At 40.9% G+C, this 23,006-nt stretch overlaps 1 protein-coding gene across 1 annotated transcript in view; it reads right to left on the bottom strand.

Moving 5' to 3' along the window:
• The window catches only part of STXBP3 (syntaxin binding protein 3), a 31,808-nt gene that overhangs the window by 3,872 nt on the left and 4,930 nt on the right, over positions 1–23,006 (bottom strand). The window contains exons 2-15 of the mRNA XM_081195107.1: positions 22,938–22,987; positions 18,443–18,524; positions 15,901–15,977; positions 14,549–14,627; positions 12,952–13,052; positions 11,963–12,111; positions 10,722–10,812; positions 10,061–10,189; positions 7,483–7,580; positions 6,226–6,283; positions 5,683–5,748; positions 4,146–4,226; positions 3,216–3,354; positions 1,014–1,120 (exon numbers count right to left, since the gene is read on the bottom strand). Coding sequence (XP_081051233.1) covers positions 1,014–1,120; positions 3,216–3,354; positions 4,146–4,226; positions 5,683–5,748; positions 6,226–6,283; positions 7,483–7,580; positions 10,061–10,189; positions 10,722–10,812; positions 11,963–12,111; positions 12,952–13,052; positions 14,549–14,627; positions 15,901–15,977; positions 18,443–18,524; positions 22,938–22,987 — 1,307 coding nt within the window. The remainder of the gene's footprint in view (positions 1–1,013; positions 1,121–3,215; positions 3,355–4,145; positions 4,227–5,682; positions 5,749–6,225; positions 6,284–7,482; positions 7,581–10,060; positions 10,190–10,721; positions 10,813–11,962; positions 12,112–12,951; positions 13,053–14,548; positions 14,628–15,900; positions 15,978–18,442; positions 18,525–22,937; positions 22,988–23,006) is intronic.

The following is a 23,006-nucleotide window of genomic DNA, read 5'->3' as shown; positions in this document are numbered from 1 at the left end:
GGAGTAATATCAGTAATGCATTTATAACAGGTTATAAACCACTGAAAGAAATTAATATAATTCAAAGACAACGTTTTGCAGTCTATTATACAGGGGTTTCAAAGAAAAGTAATTGGAGAGAATAAAATATTGTCTTTGGCAAGTGAAAACAGAAGTACATCTCTTAGTAAGTACATAATAAAATGAAAGCTTTAAAACTTAATGGAAGACAATTTTTATACAAAGGGATTTGTAAACATTGGTTGGCCATGAAATTGCATGCATGCATGCTTCACTACCAACCCTGCCCCTCCCAAATCCTTGGCATACAAGGGACACCCAGGAGAGGGGTGGAAGATCACTTTTGACATGATTAACTTAGTCTGTATTTGCCATGAGTTATCCTGCTACAGGGTATGAGTTATACTACATGACTTCAGAGTAGCTTCCAAACTTGCTACTGTACACAACTCATGAGTCAGCAAGAGTCATACAAAAACATGTCTGAGTGACAGCAGAGCTATCTAAAACATATGCTTCCAATTTTATCTCATCTTTTCTCAAGCACATGGCATATTTTGCACTTATAGCACAATAAATTCAGGTTTACTTGGAAGTAAGTCCTAATATGCACAGAGGGGTTTCATCTGTGCGAGAATTTCACATTGTCAGACGGAGCACTCTCCCCTCTTCTCACCCCATGCATTGTTATTGGGGTTCTCTTGACCCCTCCAGAGCCAATTGGGAGGGGAGCCCCATTGTGCAAGCTAAAGTCTTGCGCAGGGCTTCAGCTGACAGGGCTCATTAGGTGAAATCTTGCCCATTGATTTCACTGAGTCTACTGCGAGAGTGACAGTTTGATACCACCCTCTGATTACGTTTGAGTTTGTAAAATTTGGAGTATTATGGCAAAGACAGAAGTAAGAGAAAGTGTAGTAGAAAACACTAATGGCATGAGGATAGTGGAACAGGCCTTAGAAAATAAGCCAGAGGTAACACAGAGTTAATAGGGGAAAAAATGCTGCATTTCTTACTGCGATGACGACAGGTACACCAAGATACTTCCAATTTTTTATCATGTCGCTATCATTTTCTATCTGTACGTTCTGGATCAGCTTGTCCAAGTTCTCTTGTGTAGTTCCTTTTTCCACATTTAAAAATAAATGTGACATTTTGAATTAGTAACTTTCTGAGATTTGTGTATTTATTTGTTACATTTATATACTGCCCATTTATATATTGCTCATTAACCAAGTGCCGTGCACATTGAAGAAACTTAAAAAACCCCAAAATGGTTTAGAGTAAAATTCAATCACAGAATTTAAGAAAGCATTAATAAGTTTTAAACACTTTAAGAAGTGCTACCCTAATACCTGTGTAGCACTGTTCTGAATAAGTTTGCACCACGGCAGGCCTGAAAAATCTCCATCTCACCAGCAATCCAATAATTACAGTCCAATACAGCTATTCCAGATATATTTTAAGATTAAAAAATCTATTCTTCAGGGCTGGGCAGCTTTTTATCCATACAAACAAATGACAATTTACTTGGCTACATCTCCTCCAAAAGAGTAATTTCAACAATAACTCTTGCATAACTGTCATTTATCTTAATAATAATAATAATAATAATAATAATAATAATAATAATAATAATAATTTATTATTTATACCCCGCCCATCTGGCTGGGCCTCCCCAGCCACTCTGGGCGGCTTCCATAAAAACCAAAAATACAGTAAAATATCACACATTAAAAACTTCCCTGAACAGGGCTGCCTTAAGATGTCTTCTGAATGTCAGGTAGTTGTTTATCGCTTTGACATCTGCTGGAAGGGCGTTCCACAGGGCAGGCGCCACTACCGAGAAGGCCCTCTGCCTGGTTCCCTGTAGCTTTGCTTCTCTCAATGAGAGAACTGCCAGAAGGCCCTCGGCGCTGGACCTCAGTGTCCAGGTAGAACGATGGGGGTGGAGACGCTCCTTCAGGTATACTGGACCGAGGCCGTTTAGGGCTTTAAAGGTCAGCACCAACACTTTGAATTGTGCTCGGAAACGTACTGGGAGCCAATGTAGGTCTTTCAAGTCCGGTGTTATATGGTCTCGGCGGCCGCCCCCAGTCACCAGTCTAGCTGCCGCATTCTGGATTAGTTGTAGTTTCCGAGTCACCTTCAAAGGTAGCCCCACGTAGAGTGCATTGCAGTAGTCCAAGCGGGAGATAACCAGAGCATGCACCACTCTGGCGAGACAGTCCGCAGGCAGATAGGGTCTCAGCCTACGTACCAGATGGAGCTGGTAAACAGCTGCCCTGGACACAGATTTGACCTGTGCCTCCATGGACAGCTGTGAGTCTAAAATGACTCCCAGGCTGCGCACCTGGTCCTTCAGGGGCACAGTTACCCCATTCAGGACCAGGGAATCCTCCACACCTGCCCGCCTCCTGTCCCCCAAAAACAGTACTTCTGTCTTGTCAGGATTCAACCCCAATCTGTTAGCTGCCATCCATCCTCCAACCGCCTCCAGACACTCACGCAGGACCTTCACCGCCTTCACTGGTTCTGATTTAAAAGAGAGGTAGAGCTGGGTATCATCCGCATACTGATGAACACCCAGCCCAAACCTCCTGATGATCTCTCCCAGCGGCTGCATATAAATGTTGAAAAGCATGGGGGAGAGGACAGAACCCTGAGGCACCCCACAAGTGAGAGCCCAGGGGTCTGAACACTCATCCCCCACCACCACTTTCTGGACACGGCCCAGGAGGAAGGAGCGGAACCACTGTATAACAGTGCCCCCAGCTCCCAGCCCCTCAAGACGGTCCAGAAGGATGCTATGGTCGATGGTATCAAACGCCGCTGAGAGATCCAGCAGAACTAGGAAACAGCTCTCACCTTTGTCCCTAGCCCGCCGGAGATCATCAACCAGTGCGACCAAGGCAGTTTCAGTCCCATGATGAGGCCTGAATCCCGACTGGAAGGGATCCAAATGGTCTGCTTCTTCCAGGTGTGCCTGGAGTTGTTCGGCAACCGCTCCCTCAATCACCTTGCCCAGGAATGGAAGATTTGAGACTGGGCGATAGTTGGCCATCGTGGCCGCATCTAAAGATGCTCTGGTGGCATGAGTGAATTGTGGCCACACATACACATGTGCATACACATGACATTTCATTACATTCATGTAGTTAAGTGTATGACATACTGAACTATGCTTTAAGACAGTAGATAGAAGATTTAGACCTTACCATTTGTGCTGAAGATATAGAGGAGGATGGCTCTTATCTTATCATAGCTATCGTGATTTTTATTTAGCAGTACTGGAAGAAGGACTCGCATCTGATCTTTCACTTTCTGTCCCTCTACATCTGTTCCAAGAGCCAAATCCTAAGTTACAAACAAGATATATACTCTCAAGTTCACAGCAATTATTTCAGCATATTTTTGTATGTTGCCACAGATCCACATTTAGCCTTAAACGGATGTAGAATTTTGGAGGCATATCATATATGTTGTGTTTCCCGGTAACTATCCCTTCTCTCCCAAATGCAATTACGACTGTACTAGATCGCTAGGAGTAATGCTGTATGAGGAAACCACACAGTACTAGCAGTAACGGAGCAAAACAATACAAGTTCAGTTGTTAACCGATCCTGCAGTATATTACTCAAGGAAACGAATTCACTTGATCCACTTCATAAATTTATATCCTGTTGCATCCTCTCTGTCGCTGCTGCTCCCTCACCAGTATAGCACTGGGGCATTAGTCTTAGTTCTGGATTTTTAGAAGTTGATAAAGTAGCCATGACATAACTGTGGCTCTTCCCATTGTTGAACAAAAGTAGCTACTGAAACTAACCTTTAAAGGGCAAAGAGACCACTATGATACTATCCTGGTAGCTTTTCTGGTCAGGAAAATAGGGCTATGGCAATACTATAGCCGTACACACACACGGTTTTTTGCCAGTAGCTTTGCACTAGTATTCAAGAACTGCAAAGAATAGTTATTTTTTACTAAACAGATTTTTAAAAGGCTACTTTGGCCAGAAGTACTTTTAAAAGCCACCAAGATATAAAGTTCTCTCCTTAGGGGAATAGCCAATAGAATTTCTGTTATTATACTGTCCCCAGTATTTGTTCAGTCCAAATAACATTGTACTCTTGGATGATTCACATACCTGTTCAACTTTGCACAGCTTTTCTATGTTATTCTTAAATTTACTCATGCAATCTTCAGCTATATTAAGATGCACTACTTGCTGCAAAACAGAAGCAAAAATTTGCTTACTTTTTCATAATTATGACACAGCAACAGAAAACAAACAATTCATTAACAGGCAGTAAAGTTTAATGTGTCCAACCTTATTTCTTAAAAACAATCCACAAAATATAAGCTTCACACTCTACAATATTAACAGGAAGAAAGTAAGTTGCAGCTATAATGAACATGAATATGTTGCAGTTATAATGTTTAAGAATGCTAATTAAGGCCAGCCTAACGCTTTCTAAAGCTGCAATCATAACACACATTTAAGTAGTATATCCCACTGAATTTAGAAAGAGTTGAACAAACATGCTTAATATTGCCTGCAAGCCAGGAAAATACAATACAAAGTAGATGTGGGGGTCTTTCTGACACATAGGATACGCAATTTAATATAATACATTTTAAAAATTAAGACAAATTCATGAGGCTTAGATCTATCAAAAGTACAGTGGTGCCTCGCAAGACGAAAAGAATTCGTTCCGCGAGACTTTTTGTCTTGCGATGTTTTTCATCTTGCAAAGCACGGTCCGTCGCAACTGCGCCTCTTCAAGCGGCTTTTTAAAAAAAGCGCAAGACGTTTTCGTCTTGCGAAGCAAGTCCATAGGGAAATTCATCTAGCGAAGCAACGCAAAAACGGAAAACCCTTTCGTCTAGCGAGTTTTCCGTCTTGCGAGGCATTCGTCTTGCGGGGCACCACTGTAATTAGTTGTGAGATGTAGATGAAATTTTCATTTACAAACAGTCGGGATGCCTCAAACATCAGAGACAGGGAGCTAACAACCTTTATGTTTTGCTTTTGAACCTGCTGAGATATCTGACTTGGCAAATGACAACAGAATGCTGGACTAGATGTTCCTTGCTCTGATCCAACAAGGGAATTTTTGTTTATGGAACAATTTTATCTCTCTTTAGGTTGTTAGTATGCCAGTTAACTAACTATGCAAGTGGGACAGTGGGGATGACTTTGCTAACCCTGCTTCTCCTGCCCAGGTCTTTGCTCTGATCAAAGGGTGAACTTCTGAAGCAATGAGTCTTCTTGTACACATGGAGGCTCCTCGTAAATTTAGAATAGTGCAAATGCTTCCTGCCTCAGAAATTTACACTATAGCATGAGAGGGGAAGTCACAATGGTGACAGGGGCAGAGCTAATGCAATTATCTCCACCGCCACCCTATGTGTTTACTTAACTCCAATTGTACCAGTTAGATTACTTGTACCAGGAGCAGTTCACATGATGCTCTGCAGATGACATTTGACTCCAACTGCCATCAAACTAAGCCAACTTCACTAATTATCAGAGATCATGGGTGTTGTAACCCATAACATCTGGAGGGCACCTAAGTCATGCTTATACACCAGCATAATTGGCCACAAACTAAGCCAAATCTAGGCTCAAATCTAAAAAATGCACAGCATCCAAACATCTAACAGTATTACATTTTGCTCACCTTAGTAATCTGTTTGCGAAAGTGGGGCATCTTCTTCATGAGCTGAGCCAGATTACTTAAAGATAGCTAGAAAATAATTCAAATTTCAGTTTCAAATATTTCACAATCAACATTTCTTTTAATTTGTGTTTGAGGACCGGGAAATGCATGGCCAGCTTCAAGAAGCCTTCTACTAAGGCTGAAATCCTGTGTTTACTTAAAAGGTAAAAAGTATCTGTCTGAAGTCATAGGGCCTTTCTTCTGTGTTTTTATTTATTGACTGATAACATTTATTCATCGCTCAAAAACTATTGTTATTTACGATTGCACTGCAATATATATTTAAGATTGCACTACAAATATATATATTTTAGTCTCCATCTTAGTAGGTTAGAAGTACCAACAAAAGGCAATTTAAAAACACTTGAAAACAAACCCCAGTGGATTTGCATTCAGTTATTCTCACTTCCAAACCCATGTCTTTAGTATCAAGGTAGTTGCACTCAGCAGAAGACAAATTTAAAAACATTTAGTACCTCTTTAAAGTAAATATTTATTTCTTACTTTTCCTTCTGTTGCCTTTCTCTTTGATGAAACTTCTTTCATAAGTTTTGGTATTTCCCTGAAAAAGTAGAAGAAAATGGCTTCTTAATATTTTTAAATTAAATTAAGAATATATACAAGTCTGAAATTCCCTTCCTAGAAAAGCTAGACTGGCTTCCTCTTTGTTCTCCTTCTGCCATCAGGTGAAGACTGTTTTATTATCACAGGATTTGGGGAACTCACTTTTTTTTTTAAAGGAAAGGACTTTTAATAATGCTGTGATGTTTTTATTATCTGTTTTGTACCAGATTTGCTTTTGTATTATTTTAATTCTATCACAGTTTCATTACTTTAACTATTCTAATTTATAAGCTTTTAGGTTTTTGTATTTCAGCTGTGTTGTTTTACTTAGTGTAAGCTGCCTTCAGTCCTGGTTTGGGGAAAAGGTGGGAATAATAATAATAATAATAATAATAATAATAATAATAATAATAATAAACTGCTTAGACTTCAAAATCAATGATAAAATGGTCTCGGGTATGTCTACACGGGGTGGTAAGCAAACTTATTTAGTAGAAATTCAACAAGAGCAGCAAAAAATGTAGATTTTAGTCCTCAGAAATAAGTGAACTATTTTGTGTATGAGGAACATGCCCAAGGTGCCTCACAAGTCCCCGAGTGGTCCCTAAGGTGACTCACTCAACTATTCCAGAATAGAATACAGGCTGCCACCTCTACTGACTTAAGGAGAGATGGCAGGACTCTCCCGTTATATTCATTGGCTGTGGCCTATGGTTTGCCTCGAGCGGGAGGGGGGGAACCTAAGGTTTAAGGGCCACATCTAGGCCTCTTTATCTGGCCCTCAGGACTATTACTAGACCCCTCCCCAGGTCACACCTCTCACCCAGCTTCACACCTCCTTGAATGCTTTTCATAGGGTCATAGAACTGCAGAGCTGGAAGGGACCTCTAGGGTCATCTACTCCAACCCCCTGCAGTGCAGGAGTCGCAACACAGTCCTTGTTGCGGAAGTGGGAGCCCTTGTACTGGCTTCCACTAGCATGCCAGGTTGTTGAATACAACCTGATGGGCCAGAGTCAGCTAAATCCTACTCAGAGTAGACCCGCTGAAATTGATGAACCAAACCTAGTCACACCATTAACTTTAATGGGCCTACTCTGAGCAGGACTAGTACTGAATACCACCGATACACACACAGTTTTAAGTAGCTATCAAGTAATGTTATGTAAAACAGCAAAATATGTTCAATCATACGCACTCCAACACATCCGCAATATGCCTGTGTCGGATTTTCACCCAGAGGTCATCATCTTCTTCCAGAATAGCTTCCCTTTCTTTTCCACTTGCACCCTCCGTCTTATACCTAAACAAAGAAAAAAAAGCAAATTATTAGTTGTAATACATAAACAGATGAATACACGGAACAGTTTTTTGCACATATGTTTTGTAGTTAAAGAAAAGGATTTCAAAACTCTTGTTTTGAATACATCAAGAGTCCTAATTACAGCATACAAAAGCAATAGTTGCGCTTTTTAGGATATAAAAAGCTGAAATACTAAGCTAAGGAAGCCTAGGAATTATTCCTAGGAATAAGTCCCTCTAAAGTGAGAGCTACTTATTTCCTAAGAAACATGCACACAATATGCTGAAAGGGTAATAATATTTTGTAATGTAATGTAATGTAATGTAATGTAATGTAATGTAATGTAATGTATAAAAGATCATTAACCGAGACACAAAATGGCCTATTCCAAAACGTATTGTCTGTTTATATAGGTCATTACATTAATCTCCTCCTTCAGTTTACAGAACAGTTCCTCTTACCCAACGTGCAGAGAACAATCTCTCACTTTAAATTGGGGAAATACCATATTCTCCCGTGTATAAGACCAGGTTCCCCCCCCTAAAAAATAATGTCAAAAATTAGGGGGCGTCTTATACATGGGGCCATCTCCCCCCATTTTCTTAAATCTGAGTCCACCCAAAAATACATGGGGGCATCTTATAGACGGAAAAATATGGTTAACTATTGATTTCACATACAATCACAAAGCAGATTCTTATATGGGAATTATTTAATGTACAGGTATCTGTACTAACATGCCTAGTATTGTATTCTTCCAACTGTTAACCAGATTCCTAAGAACTGAGGGAATGCCACAGAGTTTACTACTGCTATGTCACGAAACACCGTTTATATGTATAGGAACTCACATAAAAACTGATTCAACCAGAAGGCAGTAGAAATACAAGAAAGGAAAAAATGGAAAGTTAGTTAAGACCATATTATTCAAAAAGAGTTAGTAGCTATTATACAAATATTAGTCTCTCTTGAATGCATTAGTTATTCCTAAAGTAGATGTAGAAGATGGTGAAAAGCTGAAATCTTGCTGTGGAAGTTTGCATTTGAACTACAGCCGATTGTTAGCTATTTACTGTGGAACTTAAGGGGTATATACTTTAACTAACATGTCTGAAAGTGTGGGATAACACTCTTTGTATTAACACAAATCCAGAAAGTGGCTTCACATTAGTACCTTAATAGCAATAAGCAGGACTTGATAAAAAATAATTATGTTGTCTTTTGTAAATATTAAATTGGCACTTCAGGTATGGACTCAGGACAAAGGAAGTGTGCCTCTGTATATCTATGCGCGTGCACACATATACAGGCTTTCTCTGCTGACATGAGTAAAGCCACAAAAGTGTGGTATGATACATGGAGCTGTGGAGTCACATGGTATTGTTTGGCAGTGGGACAGATCAATGCTTTAAAATTTTGAGTAGCACTAAAGTTACTGAAGTGATTTAGCCTGCAGCACGATGCTATGGATCTGTGCTCAGTGGGGCTTACTTACTACATTTAGGATTTGCTAAAATTAATTCCTGACCGGATAAAAAACTAACAATTTCTACTACCATATCTACCGCAGTACTGTCTACACTGACTAGCAGTAGTTTTCCAGGGTTTCAAATAGAGGGCATTCCCAGCCCCAACCTGGAGACGTCCAGGACTGAACCGGAGACCTTCTTTATACAAAGGAGATGCTCTACCACTGAGCTTCAGCCCTACAAGATTGTTCACTGCCCAAATCAAATCAATAGACTACACACTTCCACAAGACTCTCTGCAGACCACTTAAATAGAGGAAGTTGTCACCACTTACAATATACTCAATTTCCCCTTCCCTTTTATGTTGAACTAAAGGTGGACTGTTCTGGAAGCTCTGCTTATGCCATGTTGATAGTCAAGATGACCCCATTCTTAATTGGTAGTGGCTGTAGCAATGAGCTCATATGTGTGTGAATTCACATGCTTTGAAATGCACTAATTGGCTAGCTTTGACAGTATTCTTATCTGCGGGTCGGAGATATTGGGCTCTGAGCCCAGAAAGGGGAAACATCGGTCATGCTTTGGGTTATCAGCCACCTGTGTTCCCATGTGACGTATGCTGCTTTACCGTATAAAGAATGTATACACTTTAGGCTGGGTGCGCGCAGTCCATCATCTGCTTGCCTGGTGGTGTCTGTCTCCCGTGCGAAATGCAAGAACTGCCAGGCTACTTTTTGCTGTTAAGTCTAAACCCTTCTTAATAAAAACAGTGAAACTGTCTTTAGTATCCTTCTTTGGAATTCCTGTGTCCCATAATTCTCAGGAGTCCTCCTCTGGCTCTGCAATGTGTAACACCTTTAAGCAAGGAACTTCAAAGGCAGTCCTTCTAGGGAATGTTCCATTTCAGCCAACATGGGATAACAAATATAGGGCAGAATGTATTCTTACATTGCAGGAGTTTATGAACTTGTGAGCATATTTAAAAATTGAGATGAAATTATACTTGCTTGTATGTATCATTTTCAATTGGTAGCAGATCATAAGCCATTGCTTGAAAAGTGAGTTCATGGAGCACAGTCGACACAGGGTCAAAGCCACGATCAATTATTAACAGCTGGGAGTGGGTTTTCCCCTAAAAATTAGAAAGCATCACTTTTTTAAAAAGAGACAACAAGCAAAACAGAGAGTGCTGTACAACCTAAAAATATTTACTCTATCTTTTAAAAAAGAGGAAGCTACACAAAATAACAGGGGGGAAAGGCTAAAGTTTATTCTCATATTATTAAAACAATAACCATATTCCCAACATATTCCAAGATTTTCCTGATACTCTATACTCCTATACTTCTTTATTTCATGGGGAAGCCATTTAGGTTCCTTCAAGGAATCAGCAGTGAAGAAATGAAATGTCAGACCCCTCTGCCCTCAAGAGATTTTATTGAAAGTAACGTGCTGGACTTTATATGGAATACATTTTGTGTATAGGTTTGTGGCTTGCTTCTCCTTTTGTGTTGTGGTTTTAAAACCTTGTTCAATTCCATCCCCTTGTAAATGGAAGAGCATTATTAGCTCTTTTCCTGCATTTACAACATTCATTCTTCCCAGCTACATTCCAAGGCTCTCCTATCCCCAGCCTCCTAGAGAAAACTAAATATTCACTCTACCTTTACTTGACTTCGTTGATCAGTTTCATAGTAGTTTTCAAGCTTTTTCTCAACTAATTGTGCAAGTTTGCTGGCATTATCCAAAGGCTTGCTGAAAAGAGAGGAAAATATATTTTTGCTGACATTTATGAGGACACTGATATCTGAAATAAGTGATTGTGAGCTAGTTGAGTTCATTTGCTCTATTAGAATTTGAAGTGATCATTTGCTACAGAGTATTTCATACAAACAAACCTGCCTTTTTTCAAGTCAGACCATTGGTCTGTCCAGCTCAGTACTGTCTATACTCAGGTGGTAGCAGCTCTCTACAGTTTCAGATAGGAAGGAGTCCTTCCTGCACAGCAGTTCACACAGGTACCAGGATTGGAACATGGGGTCTTCTTTCTGCAGGCAAAGCATGTGCTCTATCACTAAGCTATGACTCTTCTCTACAGTTCTTTATTCTGAACGCGCTGAGTTCAGTATGGGGTGGAGGTCAGTAGCATGGGAAACATCAACCATCACAAACTTCATTAGGTTTATACATTTCTCCCCTACTCCACTCTCTGAGTTGGAGTTTGGAAAAGTGTTAAGGAATTGTACTAAACTAGGTACCTGCGGATGGCGCTGTGGGTTAAACCACAGAGCCTAGGACTTGCCAATCAGAAGGTCGGCGGTTCAAATCCCCGTGACGGGGGGAGCTCCCGTTGCTTGGTCCCTGCTCCTGCCCACCTAGCAGTTCGAAAGCACATCAAAGTGCAAGTAGATAAATGGAATGTAAACGGCGTTTCCGTGTGCTGCTCTGGTTCGCCAGAAGCGGCTTAGTCATGCTGGCCACATGACCCGGAAGCTGTATGCAGGCTCCCTCGGCCAATAAAGCGAGATGAGCGCCACAACCCCAGAGTCGGTCACGACAGGACCTAATGGTCAGGGGTCCCTTTACCTTTAGGTACCTGCCGAAGACCTGGTTATGTATAAGCTCTTCTGAATAGTCTCACACACACCAATGTTCCTTCCAGTGTGCAACCCTGCTTGTCTCCCTCTCTCCACCCAATCCTTTCCCAACGAGCATGAAGTTCTTTTAACACAGAAGATTTGACTCCTTAGTATATATTCACAGATTTGTTCCCCACATGCAGGAGAACTGCATTGCCTCCTAACATTTCAGAATGGGCAATGTTAAATTTCCAAACTGTTCAAAGCGTAGAATCCATTTCTATCAAACCAACAGAACACTTGGAATATAGTATTTCCAGTTGTACCTTCTGTATCTTACACCAGGATTTTCTTCTAGAGTGGCACATAATGTAACAATTTGCTCAGCTATTTGCTCCATTACGTTGTCATTTGTCTTCTCCATGATGGGACTGTAGCAGCGATAGAAAGCATTTGGGACATCAAGGGTAAATACCTAAAGTAAAGAAATGGTTCCAAATAGACTGTTTTAGAAACCAGAATGTAACAGCAATATCAGCAGAAGATTGAAACTGTGATTTTATTAAATTGCAAGCGCAATAAATATCTAGTATAACACAGCTTAATGATACCTTCCCCCACCCCACATCTCTTCTCCTTGGTCCTCTTGAAGAAATGTGTTCCTTGTTCTCACTCACCATTCCTCTACCACTGTGGTCTACTTTCTCCTCTTACTTAAAAGCATCACTGTACAACCTTTTTGCTACCTGCACAGATGATGGAACCTGAAGTGGTCAGAACCAAGTTCAATAGTTCAATATGACTGGGCAATGTAATGTCAAAATAACCTTCAAGGAAAAAGAAGTCTAAAACCTAAAAAAAATAGGTTTTAAAAATCTCAGCAGGTGACCAAAAACCTAATGTCTAAATAACTATACTTTGATTTCACTTTTTCCCATTTGTAGAGTTTTCTGTCAACATCTAATGATTTTTATAATTTATGGAATATGTTCCAACCACTGAAAACCCCATCTGGTTTCTAAAGATTTAGGAGAAAATGCCTACATACTTTAAATTTTCTGTCTGCGGCTATGATGGCTAGCAACGTTATGTAAGAGGAGTTGAAATATTGTGTTAAAATATTAAAATCATTTTTGACAATATTCAAAATATGCAGCTTTCTAGTCATTTTTGACAGGGTTATTTTTATTTAACTACTATATAATTTAATAAGCAAGACTCCACATAATAAGCATTAGTTACTTAAAAGGTTAAAAGAGGATTAGACAAATCCATGGAAAACATAGAAAAGTTAAGTTCAGTAAATTAAGCTTACCTGTGATTCATAAGGGAAAAAGTTAATATTTATTTCTTTGCACCGTCTTATAGCCTTTGAACAAGATGATTTCATTTTATTGAAAAGTTTGTCATCACAAACTAGGAGGAGAGAAAGGTTTTTCAGCTGTCATATTATTTCATCTTTAAAACTTCTTTTATGCAACAGGCAGTGTGTAAGTATGTCTTACCAATAATTTTTAAATACACCAAGAATCTATTGAAAAGTATTAGTTTTTTTCTTCATGTGGGTATTCTGAGTAATCCACAATGGTCTGATTAGGAAGAATACTAAACCATAATTTAGTGTTACAAGAAGCTCCTCCTCCTCCAGCGCAACCACAGAATTCAGAAGTTCTTAATTCAATATTTTATTAGCCACCATTTACAGTGTCATCTGAACCACGACAAACTGTAGTTAAACTTAATTATGATTAATGAAACTGAACCAACTTTAAACCATGGTTTATGCAGTTAGCTTGTTTCCAGGGGTTACAGTTAAGGTTTCAGGCAATTTGCCAAACTGTGGTTAAACTAAAGCAGGAGTGAATAACCTTTGACCCTGCAGGCTAAGCTGGGGCAGATGGGAGTCCATCACCTGGAAGGTCACAGGTTAGACATCCCCAGGCTAGCCAAACCAAAGCAGCCTGTTTTTTGCAGCTGTGCTGGAGGAGGACCGGGTGAGCTCCCATTGCTCGGTCCCTCCTCCTGCCAACCTAGCAGTTCGAAAGCACATCATGTGCAAGTAGATAAATAGGGACCACTCCGATGGGAAGGTAAACGGCGTTTCCGTGTGCTGCTCTGGTTCGCCAGAAGCGGCTTAGTCATGCTGGCCACATGACCTGGAAGCTGTCTGCGGACAAACGCTGGCTCCCTCGGCCTATAGAGCAAGATGAGCGCGCAACCCCAGAGTCGGTCACGACTGGACCTAATGGTCAGGGGTCCCTTTACCTTTTTATGGTTCTACTACTGTACGTCCCTTGCACTAACAGGAACACTGAATACCACCCACTGCTCCGAACCTTTTTGCTATCCTAATCTGAACGGAGAAAACCTTTTCAGTGGGCATGTCCTCATTTTGTTGTTATCTCCCCAAAACTGCTAACCAAGGCAACTGTTTTCACATTTAGGTAAATTATTAAAAGGTTTTTTTTCTAGAGCAACCATTTCTGGCAGAAGGGAGGATGGAAGAGTATGATTATAAATGGTATCCTAGTTTTTACTTTGTTTTAACTGTTGATACACCAAACCTATATTGCTTTAGGATTGTCTATGCAGGGCTGTTTTAATGGATGACTGCTGTTTGTTGTGATTATATTGTTTCATATTATAAGCTGTTCTGGCGGCACTAAGGAACCAAGTTGGCAGGAAGAAATCCCAAAGACAAAATACTTAAAGCAGCACTTGGAATAAACTACACTATACAGAATAATGTGGGGAAACACGTAATACTCTTGTCAGAATATTGTAGTGTTTTTTTAGTCATAACCAATCCCCTCACACCAGAAATATACAAAGGGCTCAAAGGTCATTATCCTGCCTGCTCCCATGGCTACAATAAAAAAACAATGAATTTGCTACAATCAGTGAATACTTACAGTCAGTAAAGTAGACATATGCTGCTTTGTACTTGCTGGATGATTTACTGACGAAGTCATTTATAAGCCCATCTACAGACTGAACAATTAAAACAGTACATTCTAATTTATTTCAACTCTTACAAATAGGATCCAAGGCATTGTGGATCTCTATACTAAAAGATATCTCAACTTGATTAAGTCTATATTTTTGTGATTATCAACTGTTTTTAGGAAATAAATTTGACTACTACAAATATCAGTATCAACTGCTATTTAAGCGCTCTGAAAAAGCTTTAAATATTCTGTGTTTCTAAGCAGAAGGACAATTTCCATAATTGAGGAACTCTGTATATTTCCATTTAAAGAAAGTGCTAAAACAAAGATGAACAAGTCAAAATCTTGGGGGGGGGGAGGGGAGAGAAACTGCTTTAATTAGCATAGAGAAAATTATTGGCAAACAAAACTTGCATTTATTTTATTAATATACAGATTTATAGGAAGTGGATTAAATGGACAGCAAATCATAAACAACATACAAATAAGTGTATTTGGAAGATGCAGAAACTATAGTTTTTTCCAAACAAGCTATATTCAAACTGTGATTATGAGCCTGACTTGTTAACAAACCACAGTGTAAATCAGGCTTTCCCAAACTTCAGTTCACTGACCCCTTGATGAGCTTATAGTTAAGAAACCCCAACCCACATTCTTAGGAATGTAAATGAAATAGTCGATAAATATCAATATATAAACAACACTTATTAATTATTCATCACCATTACTAGGAATCAAAGTGGAAAAAATAAGGAAGCAAAATAAGTGAATTTAATAATAATTTATCTTATCAAATGAGATGGGTGGGCCTGATGGGCTTTAACAAAGTTTATGAATATTGGGCTGTTGGTTTGCGAGTCTCAATCTTAAGTCACCGCGTTCTGCTGTATTGTTAAATACATCTTTTAAAATACAATGATTCTTCTTAACACGGGAGCTGCACTCCGTACATTCCCATGCCCTTTACTTCTGAGGCTCATCGTTCCCAAATAATTTTGTCGCACTATACCTCATAAACTTCTTTTCCACCCCAGATGCTTGTTGGCCCCCCAAGGGTCAACATTCTCTGTAATGCAGCACAAGTATGCTTTTCTGGATCTAACCCCATTGACAAAAAGAGAATTACATAAAGTATAGCCCTTTCAAATAAAATTCTGATCTGCAATGACCACTGTTCCTCAGCAACTCTTTACTACTACTAGACATTTCAATGAAGTAGTAACATATGAACATTTTATCACATGGTAATTTTTAAAAATTTTATTCACAAGAAGATTAAGTCAAACTGACCAACAGGCTTAAAAACAACAACTAACCTTTGCTGTAGGTGTGATGAGATAAATGGCTTTCATGTTAGGGACTGGTTCACGGTTTTTATAAACATTCTCCACAACTACAAAATAAGATTTTATTTTTTTAAAAAAGCTTCAGTATTTTATACATCTACATTTGCAAAAAGAATTAAAAGTACATGATGGATCTCTGATTTGGTAAAACTCAATTTTCATGCTGGATCCCACTTTTCCTAATAATAATTCCAAGCCAACTCAAAACTTACAATCAAAAGTAATAATTATATTAAATTAACAAAGCATGAAAAGAGCAAGATAAAACATATTATATAAGTCCTGCACTTGATCAACAATGTGAGAGGTGGCAATGGGGGCCCATAGGGGAAATCTAGGAAACTCCCACCCAACTCCCTACCTCCCACAGGCAGCACTACTGAATTCAGGCTCCCTCCCCTTGGAGCCCCTTCCATTCTTAGAGGGGCGAATCTGGATCAAACCCAATAATTTTTAAAAAAGAACTTCAAAAGAAAAACTGCAGGTTGCAAGTACTTCCTTTTCTCTCATAGGGGAATGCTTCTAAGATGAAAGAAGCAAACAAATTGCTGAGCCACGTGGGTGTTGTAATTAGGGTTTTCCATTTATCCTTTGGTAAAGATCAAAATTACCACAAGTCAAACGCAAATAGGCCTGAAATCAGTGATATGTTAATAAATTCAGGCACCCCGCTGCCCTGCAGAGGCTTTGCGCGCAGCCATCCCTAAGCTAGAAGAGTGAGACGGAGCGCTCCGTAGTGCTCAGTCTCCCTGTTCTGGCTTTGGGCTTAGCCTGCATTCGCTCTATAGGATGCACACACATTTCCCCTTAATTTTTGGAGGGGGAAAAAGTGCGTCCTATAGAGCGAAAAATACGGTAGATTTACATAATGATTCTAATCAATCGCTATTATGTAAACAGATTTTTAAATGTTAGTTTTATCATGGTAGTTTTTCAGGCACTTCCAGCTTTACACCATAACTACTTTGTATCTGAGCTTTAGGATGGCTGCAACAAGGAAAATAAATTTATTTAGTTCCTTTAAATATGGCTGTTTATAGACTATAAAATTTAACAGCAAAATCCATTTTGTAAGTTATCCCTTCCCACCACGCCTTCATTAAGCATGACTTTCCTTCTGCCCCCACTGTCAAATGTTTCAGAAAGCCGTAATATACTAGGAGCTACTGCCTCAGGTCGCTTCGCTGTCTCTCCATTCTGCCTTCAAACTCTCGCTTTGTCCCCCCACAAGGCAACATGCAGGAAGGGCCAGTCAAGAAGCTCCCCCATCCCCAACTAGAGCAGCCTTGCTTGCTCTTCCCTGCTGCCTACCAACAGGGCGGACAGCTTGCCCAAAACCAATGGCCATGCAAGATGTGGAGGAACAGGCAGGACAGGCTGGGGCAGCTCCCCAGCAACCTTCCTGCTTTGCTGCTGCTTTCTTCCTCTTCAGCCTCTGATGCTGCTAAGTATGAAACGGGCATTGTTTGGTGTGAAGGTGTACAGCAGCAGGAGAACAGACAGTTGCTGGGGAACTGCCCCAGTCTGTCCTGCCTGTTCCTCTGTGTCTGTGTTTTTGTCATCATGCCACCTAGTGGCAACCATGAAAACTGCAGCATGATGACAATCCAATAACTATATTATAGCAGTAAGTCACTCTGTAATTAGCCATTCCCCTACCCACTGTTGTAGTTTGGAATACAGGCAGATTAACATTATGCCACCCCAAACCACAGAACCTTTAGCCCACATTCTCAGTGAGAGCACGACAAAAAAAAACCACACACAGAAAGATTAAAGAATGAAAAAAGAAACATGAAGTTAAAAGCAAGATTCAAGAGAAAAAACTTGTAACTGTGGTGTTCTTGGGATTCCTCCCACCCACCCAGGGCATGTTTCCTGGTTACCTTCTATCACTACCTACTTATCTGAAGAGAAGTAGGACTCTCCCCTTTATAGTCTTACTCAAGTACGTCTTAAACAGGCACACAGTATGAGATATATCCCTAGAAATTCACCCATATCTGAACACAGTAATATATTTAAGGAAGGTAATCCAGAGCAAGTAGGCATTTAATACAGAATACTCACAGTTCTAATGTCCTATCTGATATGACTAACTTTCCTCATTAACTATGCTAACTCACTCATCTCAAATTCTCCCTTTCTCTGTCTCTAACACACACACACCTTTCAACTGTCATTTTGCAACAGACACATTCAAACTCCACCTGACATTCCATTCAACACCCCTCCTGACAATTCTTCCATTCATTATTCTGTTACAACCATATACCAAAAGGATAAGAAACTCAATGAAGACAAAGTTAACAGATGGAAGTAACAAATCCAGCAGCAGAATGAGTAACAGAAAGAAGTGAGATGAAAAAGGGTAAATTAATTACACATATGCCCCGTTGAAATTCATGACTTTTTTGTTGAACAAGTTGCCACTGGATGTCCTCTGCAAATGCTGACAAAACAAGTTTCCCCATATGCCAGAATCACAGAACTCTGTTTAAAAGGTACTTACCAGTGATCCCTTCTGCTAATAAGTCTGTCATTTTACCACATGATGACAGAAGCTTTGTGGTGAAGTCATCTAGAAGAATTATCTGTATAAAAAATGTTGAAGTAGTGCTTTAGAAAATTATATCCAATTGTAAGCTTCTTTATTGTAAGCGCCCTCTCCGATTGCATGGAGCCCGGACAGCCCCGTGGTTTTCCACGGATCTGAGGGCAATGAAACAATCGTTGAGACGGCTAGAGCGCCGGTGGCGGATAACTCATTCCGAATCTGACCGGACACAGGTTAGAGCTCAACGTCGAGCCTACCAAGTGGCGATAGCGACGGCGAAGAAGAATTTCTTCACCGCCTCTATTGCATCTGCAGAAAACAGCAGCAGGAGACTTTTTCAGGTGGTTCACAATTTAGCGGAACCACCTGCAACATCGGTGCCCAGTACGGGCCACATGTTCTCCTGCAATGATTTTGCAAAGTTTTTTGCAGATAAAATCGCCCAGATTCGGGAAGAAGTAGACTCCACCGTGGGAGCAGGGCCGGGGCGGGAGAGTGCTAGAGTTCTGTCTAGTCAAGTTGAGTGGGATCAATTTCAATCTGTTACCTCCGAGGATGTGGACAGGCTGCTTGGACGAGTGAAACCAACCACTTGTCTCCTGGATCCTTGCCCATCCTGGCTTATAAAAGCTAGCCGGGAAGGACTGGGCGATGGGCTTCGTGGGGTGGTGAATGCTTCCCTCCGTGAGGGAGCCTTCCCAGACCCGCTGAAAGAGGCGGTTATTAAACCGCTTCTTAAAAAACCATCTTTAGATGCGGCCACGATGGCCAACTATCGCCCAGTCTCAAATCTTCCATTCCTGGGCAAGGTGATTGAGCGAGTGGTTGCTGAACAACTCCAGGCACGCCTGGAAGAAGCGGACCATTTGGATCCCTTCCAGTCGGGATTCAGGCCTCATCATGGGACTAAAACTGCCTTGGTCGCACTGGTTGATGATCTCCGGCGGGCTAGGGACAAAGGTGAGAGCTGTTTCCTAGTTCTGCTGGATCTCTCAGCGGCGTTTGATACCATCGACCATAGCATCCTTCTGGACCGTCTTGAGGGGCTGGTAGCTGGGGGCACTGTTATACAGTGGTTCCGCTCCTTCCTCCTGGGCCGTGTTCAGAAAGTGGTGGTGGGGGATGAGTGTTCAGACCCTTGGGCCCTCACTTGTGGGGTGCCTCAGGGTTCTGTCCTCTCCCCCATGCTTTTTAACATCTATATGAAGCCGCTGGGAGAGATCATCAGGAGGTTTGGGCTGGGTGTTCATCAGTATGCGGATGACACCCAGCTCTACCTCTCTTTTAAATCAGAACCAGTGAAGGCGGTGAAGGTCCTGTGTGAGTGTCTGGAGGCGGTTGGAGGATGGATGGCGGCTAACAGATTGAGGTTGAATCCTGACAAGACAGAAGTACTGTTTTTGGGGGACAGGAGGCGGGCAGGTGTGGAGGATTCCCTGGTCCTGAATGGGGTAACTGTGCCCCTGAAGGACCAGGTGCGCAGCCTGGGAGTCATTTTGGACTCACAGCTGTCCATGGAGGCACAGGTCAAATCTGTGTCCAGGGCAGCTGTTTACCAGCTCCATCTGGTACGTAGGCTGAGACCCTATCTGCCTGCGGACTGTCTCGCCAGAGTGGTGCATGCTCTGGTTATCTCCCGCTTGGACTACTGCAATGCGCTCTACGTGGGGCTACCTTTGAAGGTGACGCGGAAACTACAACTAATCCAGAATGCGGCAGCTAGACTGGTGACTGGGAGCGGCCGCCGAGACCATATAACACCGGTCTTGAAAGACCTGCATTGGCTCCCAGTACGTTTCCGAGCACAATTCAAAGTGTTGGTGCTGACCTTTAAAGCCCTAAACGGCCTCGGTCCAGTATACCTGAAGGAGCGTCTCCACCCCCATCAGTCTGCCCGGACGCTGAGGTCCAGCGCCGAGGGCCTTCTGGCGGTTCCCTCACTGCGAGAAGCAAAGCTACAGGGAACCAGGCAGAGGGCCTTCTCGGTAGTGGCGCCTGCCCTGTGGAACGCCCTTCCAGCAGATGTCAAAGCGATAAACAACTACCTGACATTCAGGAGACATCTTAAGGCAGCCCTGTTCAGGGAAGTTTTTAACGTGTGACATTTTACTGTATTTTTGGTTTTTATGGAAGCCGCCCAGAGTGGCTGGGGAGGCCCAGCCAGATGGGCGGGGTATAAATAATAAATTATTATTATTATTATTGAAATTGGTTTTGATGCCTGGTTTTAAGACGAGAGCTTAATGATAAATCAAAATCGTTGTACCTACTAAAGTATTCATTTATAAAGTATATAATACTCCTCATTTCAGGTCCCAAGAACCCCTAGGAGCTTCCAAACATTAAATATAATATAAATCCTATAAACAACATGGCAGTATCAAAACAAACCATCACAAAAAAGAACACAACTATGTATTTTACAACAGCTTGATTTTTAACATTAATTTGCCTCAAAGTACTTCCTAAGTAACTAGATTTTCATTGCTTGCTGAAAGGTGAACAATAATTAACCCACATGGGTGTCTCCTGGAAAAAAGGTTCACGATTGTGGAACCACAACCTGAAATGTGCTGCCTCTCATGCCCACTCACCTCACTTCTGAAAACAGAGGAACATGGAGCAGGGTCTCAAATACTGATCTGAGTGCCTATGTGGGAGCAGGCAATCCATTCAATATCCAAGTCCCTTACTGTTCCTGAGTTTTAAGAGTTAAACCATGCCAGGACAATTCCACAATCAATGTAGATGTAATGATATCAATGCAAGAAGCCCCAGCTAGAAGTCTGCTCACTGCATTTTGTGACAACTCTAGTTTTTGAACAGTTATCTTTTCCAAGGCAGTCCCTGTCGTAACATATTGTTATCCCTCATAAGCCCCGTTGGATATAAATAAAATATATAATGTTATCTGCATCAAGTCCGCATAATGTGAAGCGAAGGAAAAAAGAGATGACACAATCAAAAAATTGCGCTAGAAATGGAAGCAGTGTTAGAAACTGAGATATGAAAGCTAGGAGCTAAATGGCACCTTAAACCTAGGTTATGGGCACAACAACGGAATATAACAAGAATACAAAGCTGCAAATGAATGAACTGCAGCTAAAATATTATGTTCATTTTTCACATGGTCTAGTCCTTCCCTGCTCACCCCAATATTCTTAAGATGGTCTCTTCTCCAGTCTTCAGAGAGTAGCTGGAAGTGGGGAGGCAGAAAAAGGTCCTCCTTTTCTTCCACACTCGTTTTAATCTGAAATCTTAGGCGCAATACTGCGCCCAGAGCTCAGAAACTCCTCATGCTAATGAAATTCCCTGTCACAAAATGTGCCTAGAACAATTGGAGTTTCAAGCACTGAATGGAACCACTGTGCTTACCAGTCCCCGTCCTCTCTTCTGCCACAAAATGAAGATGCTTGACTTTAAGGCACATTAAGGTAGGGGTGATCACATACTAAGGACACTGCAATACAGGCCTAATGAACTAATATATTTATGCCAAGGACTGCCAATGTGGGCATACATGCACCCAGAGGGCTTCCTTGGCATCCACGTGGCTTTTTACTGTATCTGAAGAGCGTTATATATCTTACACAAGTGATTTGTTCCTTTGGTTAAGAAAATTTTAGTTTACAAAAGACTAAAAATATTACGATATGTTCTTCTTAAATGGTCAAAATATTTGAAGAAGTTATACTAACAGTGTTATACTGAGATATGAATGGGCATTTTGCTTGTTCACAGAGCTCCCTATGCAACACTGGAAAATAAAATCCAGGAACTCGTCAATTAACCATAATTTCCTGTTACATCTAAAGCAGGAACTAGGCTTGCAGGCTTCAGAGCATTAAATGCATTGTTTGAACCTGGCTTGCTCCAAAGGTGGTTCAGACAAAACAGGAAAGTATTGTTAATTAGAGGTTTTAGCCAGTTTGTGCAAAGGGAATAGTGAAGAGGCACCACGAGCAAGCACAAGACTCGCTTATCTTGTCTTAATAAATAGAAATATGATTGTCTGATTTTTCCAAATAGTGTAGATGCATATCTCTGCAGCATTTCAGTAGCTCCCATTCAATTTAAATACTATGTTCTTGAAAAGTATAACCACATTTTCCTTTGACCCTGGATCATGGGGATACACTGAAGCCCAATGCAAACTTTTAAGTAGTCAAGGTCTTAGGTTCCAAGAAGTGCTTGGGACACAGGTCCTCTGAAATCAAAGAGCCTCTCATTTAAGAACACATGTACAAATTTAAAATTTGAGTGAAACTGTTTTAAGTATCATTGTTTCCTTAAAAGAACTTATGGAACTGTGATACGGCTATCAGATATGTAAACTTTCCAAAGGCCACCATTACTTGACTAGGAGATGCCTAGTCAAGTACGTTGTGTAAATGGTGGATGAACTACTATACAGTATTTGATAGAAGCAAATAAAAAAGATTAAACTTACCTTCCATTCCTCTTCTTTCCTACAGTCATCAAATACTGCTGCTTTTAGCTCTGAAAAAGAAATCCAGCA

Source organism: Podarcis bocagei (assembly GCF_964188305.1).
Source record: "Podarcis bocagei genome assembly, chromosome: 5".
NCBI classification, from domain to species: Eukaryota; Metazoa; Chordata; class Lepidosauria; order Squamata; family Lacertidae; genus Podarcis; species Podarcis bocagei.
The sequence above is the reverse complement of the archived record's forward strand: the minus strand, read 5'-3'. Positions and strand labels throughout refer to the sequence as shown.